At 49.0% G+C, this 10,811-nt stretch overlaps 1 protein-coding gene across 1 annotated transcript in view; it reads left to right on the top strand.

Moving 5' to 3' along the window:
- The first annotated feature begins 3,510 nt into the window (after window positions 1-3,510).
- p3h2 (prolyl 3-hydroxylase 2) overlaps window positions 3,511-10,811 on the top strand; it is a 28,098-nt gene continuing 20,797 nt past the window's right edge. The window contains exon 1 of the mRNA XM_057037239.1: window positions 3,511-4,203. Within this exon, the coding sequence (XP_056893219.1) occupies window positions 3,787-4,203 (417 nt within the window). The 5' untranslated portion in view covers window positions 3,511-3,786. The remainder of the gene's footprint in view (window positions 4,204-10,811) is intronic.

The following is a 10,811-nucleotide window of genomic DNA, read 5'->3' as shown; positions in this document are numbered from 1 at the left end:
GGGTGATCGACACACGTCAGGATTTATGTTCCTCTTTGCATTGTTACTATCGATAAAAGCTCCGGCCACTTTTAAATAAGAAAGAAAAAAATGTAAAAATACCCGCTTGTCTTTCCCGCCCCCTTTTTCCTACCCGGAGAGCATCAAGAAAAACCAGTAGAAGTGGGAAAACTAAATCATCTGATTACGAACCGAACGACCCCCCCCCCGGGTCTATTTGATGCGTAAAAACGCTGATCTCAGTTTCTTTAATAACGCGCTCATGACACGATTAATTGTTTCAGGAACCCCGCCTTAAAACCCGCACTGACACTGTTGTGTTAGCGGTGACACACCTTCCACCCCCCCTCGACACCCGTCTGGCCAATGCGCTGAACCAACCGGTGGAGTTTAACCGCATTTAAAGGTCGAGGCATTCGCCTCCCTGCGCGTCAGGGCTGAGGACGAGGCGGATAAAATGGAGACCTTCTGGGGAGTGTTCACCGTACTTTGAAGTTTGAATTGCAGCCAAAAGCAAACATTGTCAATGTGAGCCATAAGAAGGGAGCGGGCCGTTTGGCCCCGGGCGGCTGTCACCTGGGCCCGGTACAGGAATGACACCAGACTGGTTGAGCAGTACCAACTCGGCCCATTAGCGCAGGGAGTCAACCTTGTATCTGTGCCAATCCGCAGGTGTTGTGTTTAAGCTTGCACCAGCAGATCGAGAGCTTTTATTTTAGGAAGCCGATTAAAAGACACATTTGAAATCGGATGATGCAGCCCGCGTGGGGAAACCAACTGCAACAATGGCTGTTAATTACAGGTTTCACCCGGGTTCGATCCTGGGTTTAAGGCCACAGTTGATGGTTGTTGGCACAAGCACATGGAAGACATTCGTGCATTTCAGAGAAGGGGGTGCATTCATTCGTGCGTGATGATTCATTGTCTCACGAACGACATCGAATAACTTTGGTTTGATACAACTAACTGGTTTGAAGTTGCGTTGAGGCGCAACCCAGGACACGAGATCCAACCCATAAATACCAGGAACTTCATAATCCTGGCTCCATTAAAAAGCAAAAACACATCTTATATCACCCTTTTTAAAAGTCCATTTAGCATTCCAAATACACATTTTTGTGTAGTGATTGAGAGTTTATGGTTGTATTTGTAGCTCTGAGACATGCAGGCCTTTGATTTCTGTTGTTAAATGTTCGATTTTTAATTACCTAGGCTTCACAAGACTATTTCTGAAGTAAATAGTGCCAAATTATGCACAGTAAGTGAAGAAAAAGGCCAAATGAGATGGCAGCTTTGAACAAATTAATATTTTCCAGCCTGGTTTATGCAGCGGTGCCAGTTTGCATGAACCAAACAAACTAAAACAATTATTCACAATCATGGTTACAATCTTGTTTAACTCCTCTCAGTGCCTTCATGTAATCCCTGCATGGAGAACTGCTTTTCCTGCCTGTTCAGCCATTCAGCCCTTGCAGACACAGTCGCGCATGACATTAAACCTAAACCTTTCGACTCTTCTAATGGACAGTTGATTGGAGACAGGTGTAATATTTAAACTGAACCATTCAGTCAATGGTTCTCGTTGGTGCTTTACCAGAAAAGGCCGCTGGGTGGTGCTCGTCTCCCCATCATCGTGCTGCATTTTGGCCCAGGAATCACGCACAAACATTCACAGGAGAAGCAGCAAATATCGTAACAATCGTTGTGCTTCTAAATGTGTAAAAGGAAACCATTATACTAACATGAAACCAGGGAGCCGCTGTATTCTGGTGCTGTTCTCTGTAAATACGAAATGAATGAGCACAGAGTTGAGACACAAACACATGAAACCACTCGGACAGTTGACACTACTGAACAACAACTGAAGGAAAACCTCATCTTACCAGTTTTTATTTTGACAGAGTATCCTGCGCCCCCCCCCCACACACACACACACACACAAAACAGCCAGCCGTTTTCCTGCAATCAGGACTTTTCCTGACACTGGGATGGTTCCTTCCTTTCACACATGCCTTCATTTTACTCAAAATAATGTGTTTATTTTAGCTTGTTGTTACAGCTGCTGCTTTCCGTGCAGTGGGCTTGGATGTATGGATGTATGGGACAACTGAATACCAAAGAAAATGTATTCTTCTGTTTCCTGAAATTTACTTTATGCATTTCAATTTATACACAAATGCAATAAAGGAAACAAGAGAAGAACCTCTAAAGTCAAAGTTTAAGTCAGAAATAAGCCCGGAGAAGTAATCAAATAACTGCTCATCATTTTCGTCTGCCTAAGCCCAAGAAATAGGGGACTGAGGGTCTATACCAGGGGTCGGCAACCCAAAATGTTGAAAGAGCCATATTGGACCAAAAAAACAAGAAACAAATCTGTCTGGAGCCGCAAAAAATTAAAGCCTTATATAGGGCTTATAATAAAGGCAACACATGCTGTAAGTGTCTATATTAGCTGTATTAGCCTAATTTCCAAATGATAAGTAGGCTACAACTACATAATGAGCATTCATGATGAAATGTTTATTTTCCCTGCAGCATCCTGGAGAGAACAACGCACCACGTGAACGCTCTGCTGTAGATGGCGCTTTAAGTTTAACTTCCATTATAATGAGATGTTGAAATTAAATATTTATTATACACATTTATACAGCATTGGAAAACTTTTAAGAATGTTTGTCACGTTTTTCCTCCTACAGAAATTATATTAAAACAATTTCCATTTTCATATTTTTGAAAAAGCTCCAGGGAGCCACTAGGGCGGCGCCAAAGAGCCGCGTGCGGCTCCAGAGCCGCGGGTTGCCGACCCCTGGTCTATACAATCTCATACACACACTCTGCAGTTAGCAGAGATACTCACTAGCATTTTACACAGGGATACATTTAATTTTTAATAATCACAATTGAAAGGGTGAAATCGTGTTTACAGTGAGAGGTTTCATTGACACACCTTAGCTCATGCGGGATAAATGAAAAGTCTGACCTAAAATAAACTTATGAGGCGTGTCCTTAGTTGAGCATTATTCTAATCAGTCGATCTACTTGTTTGTCCATAGAAAACAGACTGAATGGATTCACTGTAATGCTAAAGGGGTAGTTACAGTGAGAAAGAGATACTTGCCAACAATTGTGATACAATGCCAACAATTGTGTGCACAGTAACAGCTTATTTATTCTAATTAAGTTTGTGGCTGCAATACCCACACCCGCCCCCAGGTGGCGACCCGTTTTATTAAAGTGGCGGTACAGTCTCGCGCTGAGTGAGACAACAGAGACTTCCTGCTGATAAACCCCTCATTCAACCAGCCCGTCTTATTTGTGTGTGTGTGCGCGCGTGTTTGTGTGTGTGCGTGTGGGGGGGCTGGGGTTAATGATGAGTTCCAATGCAAGAAGAACACACAAAGAAAAAGTCCGCTTCTCACATGAATCGAAGGTAATTTAGAGTGTTAGGTGAGAAGTGTGTGTGTGTGTGTGTGTGTGGGGGGGGGGGGGGTCCCCGACGGCCCCCTGCAGCTCCCCGCTCGGCTGTTCTGAGGAGCAGGAGCGCGATTGTTTTCTGCCCATTCATGACTCCGAGGGGCGGAGTTACCGGAGTCAGACGGGGGTCATAACAAAATGTGTGTCCCCCGTCTGGAGCGGCATCATTTCCGCCCAGCTCCGGTGCCGTCTTCAACATCCACCCAGGAGTCTTTAAATGGACTCCACGCCGAGGCTCAGCTGATACCGCCGTGACTGACAGCCGCCTTCCTCCTCCTCTCCGCCCGTCGCTCCCCACAACCGAAGCGGAGGATGGAAGGAAACTTCTCGCCGGCTCGTCTCCTCTCCAAAGTCCTGCTCGCAGCCCTGTTGACGACCTGCGTCGCTTTCCTGGAGCCGTTCGACCTCTTGTACGAGAACGCGGTGCAGGCGTTCTACGACAGCGACTACGACAATGTGGTGCGGTTCATGGAGGGAGCGCTGCGCAGCCACCGGGAGGTGCGCAGCACCCGGATACGGTGCCGGCTGAGGTGCCAGGACCAGCATCAGCTCGGACAGGTCTTCTCGGAGTCGCGTTTCTTCGATGCGGTCATCCGGAGAGCGGCGTGCATGGACGCGTGCGTGGAGAAGAAGCTGGGCTCGCAGTCCGTGCACAAAGTCAGCGAGGACGTCGTGCAGGATTTCAACCGGAGGATCCCCTACAACTACCTGCAGCTGGCTTATCAGAAGGTGAGGAGGGGGTGGGGGGGCAGCAGGTGAACTATGCAGGTAACTGTCACGAGACAAACAGGTCCCCGGGAGCCTGCTGATTTACTCTCTACCCGAGAGTCAACACTAATTACAGCGCCTTTAATCGTGCATACTCATTTAATTCTGATTTGATCTGACCTATTTTGATGCAAACAGGCGAAAACCAGATTTGTTATTGGAAGAGGTGATCGGGTGTGACTGAGGAGCGTTATGCTGCAGGTGATGTTTGCGTGCGTGCGTGCGTGTCTTCTCCCTCATTACGTTTACCTGCCCCGCTATGGATGGAGCTGTTGGCTGTGCCCCGTACCTGCAGATGCTGACCCTAGAGAAGCTTCACAGCCAGATGCCTCACTTCCTGGCCAGAGGTTCTGGTGCCCCCTCCCTCAACCTCACCCTGTAGGGGGGGTCTCCATGGAGCTGAAGGAACTGACCTTCAGGAACGTCAGACTTCTCCTGTGTTTGTCTTTGCGTCAGCAGAGGGAAGAAGCGCACGCTCAGGTCTAGACACGAGCGCGGACGTCTTCGGAGCCGCTCACCTTGCTGCGAGAGCGTGACTCAGGCCTTTGAAAGCGTGTTCTGTCTGGAAGGGGGGGCAGCAGAGCAGAAGTTCCCCCTGTGTGCTAACATGTTGATGTAGTTATGAACTGAGCTCATGGCAGCGCATCAAGGCGCACTCAAGCTCGCCGCAGGTGTGGAGGGGCGAGGAGAACGTGGGATCGCCCCCCCCCCGTCTGCGTGAGTGTGTCCTCGCACGTGTCTGCGCTGGGGTACCTGCTGGTGTTTATGAAAACAAATAAAATTCCTGCTGTATTTAACATTCCGCCATGACACCACCTCTGACATAAAGCTGCCATTGGCCCGTCAGGCGAGGCTCTACAGGCATGAACTGTTCTCCTTGACGGGGGCCGCACGTCCACAGCTCGGCCCTCATTTGGCCCCGCCAAATATTTTCCGGTCGCGGTCTGTTTGCTTTTCTAAAAAAAGCGCGGCGCGCCACCTCGGGTGGGTATTAAAAGGAGGCTTCTGTGGGGGCACCTGGGCGGGGCCCTCGCATCGGCAGCGAGCCGCGACGCTGGCAACCATCAAAGTCTGCTGAGCCGCCCTGGCTGGAGGGGGCAGCAGGAAAATATCAGACCAGCGGCCATTCCAAGCTGTGGCGATGGGGGGGTGAGTGCGATGCCCCCTCGCCGTTTCGGCGGCGCCATCTGAGCTAACGGGAGAGGCTGCTTCTCCTTGAGGTGATGTGTTTTGGGAATGGGTGGGCTTTTTTTAGGGGGGTGCACACCAATAACCCTCCTCCCTTTTCTCATTATGAAGATTGATCTGACAGGAGGTCGGGGCGTAATGGCGCAAGCCCCCTCTGGAATGTCGGAAGTTTCAATCCGCCGCCGCGGACGTGACCGCTGGATGGTGGAGCGCCGGCCTCCTCGAATGTTTGCGTTTGCCGCACGTGGGGGAGTAAATCTTTGCCACGCCGGCGGCGCCGTTGTGTTGACGTTTCGCCCTGTTTTCCCCCTGTCCCCATTACCTTACATGCTCGCATACCTGCCAGGTCGCCGCGCCTCCTCCTGGCTCCGAGGAGCTAGCGTGCGGCGCCGTGCTTCGCCCAGTTGGTGCTTGTGGCGATCGGCGGTGCCAGAATCTTCTGCATGACTGGACTTGAGCAGATAACCAACCACAGGAATGTGGAAGCACACTGAGGCCCTGCTCACTAACATTGTCCTCGCCCTCATTAATGATTAAAAGGCAGCAGGAGGGGGAGGAGGCCGGTTCAGGATCAGCAGGAAGGAGACCGTGGCAGGTCGCGGCACCGGGTCCGGTTTTGTCTCGAAGGCCTTGTGCCGAAACGCGGCGACCAGCAGAACTTGACGAACGGAGCCGAATCTGACACTCCTGAGAAAAAAATCCCATTTTCTTCCCTCCTTTTACGTTCACCCTGACGTACTCTTGGTTCCTAAAGAATGCAGCATCCCCTGTCACAAAAGGGAGGATTTGGACCTAAAGTTCTTTGTCTGAACCCGACCAGCTGGTTGTTGCCATGACATTCAGTGTGTGCATGCGCGCTGTAAAGCCGTGTGTGTCTTCCTGGTGTGTGTCATTAGACTCTGAAACTCCTGGGTGTTTGAATGCAAACCTCCTGGCTGCGATGGGGGGAAAAAGATGTTGCCAGGCATCTGCTCGGACTCGCGGCCGATGTGAACAGCTCCTTGGCTGCTGCAGAGGTTCTCGTCTTAGTTTTGCTGTGGAATTTTCGTCAGTGCTGGCCGCAGGATTGAATATTTACACAAAGTGGATCTTCACACCTGAAAATAATGGTCCTTAGCCCGCATTATACCACTTTATGGAACTCCAAATAAGATTTTAATTACAGGGTTGGCTTCTGACGACTTTAAAATAAACAGGGCTCAAGAAAAAAAAACAGTTTTGACATGTTCCACTGTGCCAAAATTCTATCCTGAGGAGGAATTTAAAACATTCAAGAGGGAATTTACGAAGAAATCAAGCTTCAAGGACATCCTGTGGGTAAAAAAGGAACGTTTCATCATGAATGATCAACATCAGGGTCTGATTTTGATGAAGAATTCTCTCTGAAACATGCTAAGCTTTGCGGTTTGTCGCCGTTTGTATTTATTCTCCACAGTGTCACTTGGAACAGTTGACTAACCCCATTAAATTGTCGTCCCCAGGCCCTGTTAGTCAGTGGTGTGTGTCCTCAGTTCCTGAAGCCTGCGGTATTCCTCAGAAGTGATAATGATTCAGATTTGGTGGGCAGCTTGTCTGCCTCTTTGACCCCACAGCTGTTTCCTCTAAAATTCCATTAGCGTTGTGGATTGTTTACGCAGGCCCACTCTGCTGTCATCGGCCTGCGGGGCCCGTGGTGGCTCCGGAGTAACATCATATCACATATCAAAACACGCTGCATCAAAAAGGGCTCGGGCACGGCGAGAACATTCTTCACGCGTGGCTTGAAGGTCTTCTCCAAACAGTCCGGGACAGATTTTCTCAATTTTTGCCTGATGAAAAGAGTCCAGTTCCACCGATGTGCTGCACATCAGCAAGCCTGACAGGAGGAGACATCCCCTCCCCTCTCCCCCACCCCCCACCCATGCGCAGGAGTAATTCATGTCGGAGGCTTGGGGAGAATTTCCAGCCGTCATCCCCCGCCTGGCTCTGACCTGCATATCTTTGTCGTTACATTTCAGCCACAGAGGTTGTTCCCCACAGGCAGCCAAGTGGCGTTCCGGCTCACTCAAACAGTGGCGTTTAACCCGACCTTACGGCCAGCGCTGACCTGGCAGTGCCTCTGCATCTGCTTCTGGTCTCTCTGGCTAATAACGGTGCCTGGCGGCAGCGAGTCCTTCTCAGAGCAGCGCTGAGTGCCAGGAATTCGTCCGCGTGTCGATCTGCTGAGTCCTGCAGTTCTTAGAGGAACATAAATTTAAAACGTGCTCTGCTCTCTGTTCAGCGTGAGGTCAGGCCTCCAGATTCAGCATATGTTGAAACAGAATAGACAAAACCCTCTGGTCAGAAAAGCAGCCCGTTGTGTTCAGGGTCCTGGCCCAGACTGTCCCATCTGAGTGTCTGCAGCCTGGTCCTTCAATTCAATTAGGTCACTCACCGTTTTTTTAAATAGTGTCTTTAACTATGATGATCGTCTGGGCGCTGTACAGAAACCCAGAGCCCGATCCGCTAACGGCATAAAAAACAGCCACTTCAGTTTAGCTGGAAGAAACCTGGAGCGGGACCAGGCTCATTCCTGGGGACGCCCCCGCTGATGACCGGACAGTTAACGGGGGAGGACAAAGGGAGATAAGAGGCATCGTACACACAAATCCACACGTACTCAGGCAGCCATTGCTGTCTTCACGGGCCACCGTGTCAGAGGCCGGCGCTTTGCAGGCCGTTACCCTTCTAGAGGAACCAGAGCACAACGTTCTCTCAGATTTATGCCAGTACTCACGGGAGCTCTGTCCATAACCGTCACTGTAAGACTGAGAACTGCTGAAACGATGAGCGGACAAAATGAAACAAACGCCAGGAAATTGGGGGGTTCGCCCTGGGTGATCCAGGGTGAGCGGCTCACGCTGGTGAAGTGGCGGCAACGGTATAATGGTCAAAAATGCGTGTCCTTCAAATGCTTGCGCTGACGATCCTCTGGAAAGAATTTCGGGTCATTTTATAGGGCCCGATCAGACCTGCGTGCGTCCCTGAAGACTGACGTCAGCCTACAGCGCGTGTAGTTTACGCTCGCCTCTCTTTGCCAGTCGAGCAACTGAGAATCCGGAACATTTGGAAATGGAGTGCGCGTAAAGCATCCCGAGGATTGTGACGTCGCCCGGAGAGACAGAAGAATGTAAACTGCTCTTGGACCCGGCGAGGAGGCGATGTTTCACCCCGCTGGCACACGCGCTCAATAAAGGAGGAAGCCTCACAGAAGTAATCGTATAATAGGTTCAGACAGGACCGCAAAACAATATAGGTCTCTTCTAGTGGTTCTGACAAACATTACAACGCTGCCAGTGGTTTGTTATTGAGAAAGATTATGGGGTGTCACGTCTGTTTTCTATAACTCTGTGGCGAGCGTTCAAAAATGTATTGTTTTTGTTCTGGGAGCTTGAGTGTTCCCCCCTTTTTGGTTCCTGTTTACGCTTGATTCAGGTCATGCTGATATTTATGAGGTTTCAGAAGGAAAGGAATGATGAATGTGTGTCTCAGTTCAAGCAAATGTCCCCGGCAATGGAAGCTCTTGTCTTGCTTTGATGCTTCTATCTAAATGAAGGACTGCTCACATCTCCACATTGTTGTTTCCCATTTAAATGACCCATATCTGATTTTCCTCTCCGGATCTGGTTCTGTAAATCACATCAGAACTGTGTGATTCAGACCTGATTGGCTTTGATTATGAGGCAGTGGCCCATCAAAACCTCTTGGCTCTAAAGAATTGCGCTCAATAGTTGCTTTTTAATTGATATTTGGGGGAAAGAAGCAATCGAAAACCACTAAAAAGGAGCATATAACCTTATGTTGGAGATAAATGACACCATAAAGCGCTGAAGCTGCTTTGGAGTGTGAGGAACATCGTGTCATCTGCTGCTGCTGATGTAAACGATCTTCCCTTCTCTTTGCACTCTGGAATTTCCATTAGCGCAGGTATTTACTCGCATCTCACTCACTCATGTGTTGTTGATCTTATCTGCGGCTCAGGAACAATGTGTCTGTTGTTCAAAGGCAGATCGCATCCCGTCGCTGTTGGGACACGTATGAAGCTAATGTCTCGCCTATTCGGCAGTCTCTCCGCATGCCGGCGGGTGCTCGTAGACATTAGCCGCTGCGCCCTCTTTTCAGATCGGAGAAACGTTGCTTCTATTTGGATTCCTCAGGTTTTCCATGTGTGGCCACAGAGCTGACGTATTCAGAGCCAGATGCTTCTGAAACGACCCTGAAACGGGTGTTTCCCAGCAAACTCTTGGACAGAAATCGGCCAGTGCCTGGCCCGTAAAAGTGGTTATGCTTAATTAGAGGTGTTTTGAGCATTCACACCTGTAATTAAACATTCACAAATGTTTTGCAGCGTTGTGGCCCGTGCTGGTGAGGGCGGGGCAACCTTTCTGCAGCATCAGCCCAACACAATCCAGGCCGGGTTCGAACATGCCTGTCAACTTTTGGACTTAGAAGTAGAATAGTTGAACCCAAAGTTGGCAAATAAGGTAAAGCTCCAGTTGCAGCCAAAGGGTAGGGTAGATTAAAATAGACGCACGGTGAGACAAAGGTGTAGAATTGTAGTCAGGATGTTTAAAGTTACAACTGAAGTTACTGTTGAGGATTCAACCTTAAACATTATACCTTATATTTGGTGGATGCTAGCTAATAGCATGCTGTTACCCTGATTATGACTGTCAAACAAACCAGTTAGTTCCCAGTTTTAATTGTTTAAATTGCATCTGCATCTGCACCGAATTTAATAGTTCATTGTTGTGGCTCGCATGAACAGAACCACACGGGAATAAGAAATTGAATTTCATCTTTTCTGCAGTGTTGAGGGATCGGGGATTTGTGGCCGGGTTTCTAAGCAGGGACACAAACAGAACCGGTGATGGTTTCTTTTCTGTGGGTATGTGGCAGCTCTTCATTAAAGAGTATTTTTACATGGTTGGAGCTGAGAGCTAATGAAGACCAAAACTCGTGTTTAGTGGTTGTTGTACTGTGGTCAAAGGAGTTTGAGTACAGTCGAGGCTTTGTAGTGCATTATGACATCACACTGATGTCAGACAGTAAACAACCCTTCTTTGTTACTCACAGTTTGAGTGGGAATTCACCCCATGTTTAAAATTCCAGGGTTACTCTAAAGTCTCAGCATTTTTACTTTTTTTCCCTTTCTCCTGGCAACAAACCTTTCCTTATCAGCTCGTACTAGCAGCTACACATTCAGAAACCTGTTGCTGTTTGGATAACGCTGTTTCTCCACCCCCCTCTTTCGCTTTCATTTGTTCCATGAGCTGTTCAGCGTCTACAGCCCCACTCGGTCTGGTTTACGGCCTGTGGGAGGCTCCAGCACAGGCTGGGTGTTGTGTTGTCACCATGGCAGC

This window comes from Takifugu flavidus, chromosome 7 (assembly GCF_003711565.1).
Source record: "Takifugu flavidus isolate HTHZ2018 chromosome 7, ASM371156v2, whole genome shotgun sequence".
Classification (NCBI taxonomy): Eukaryota; Metazoa; Chordata; class Actinopteri; order Tetraodontiformes; family Tetraodontidae; genus Takifugu; species Takifugu flavidus.
This window is presented reverse-complemented; position numbering and strand designations above follow the sequence as displayed.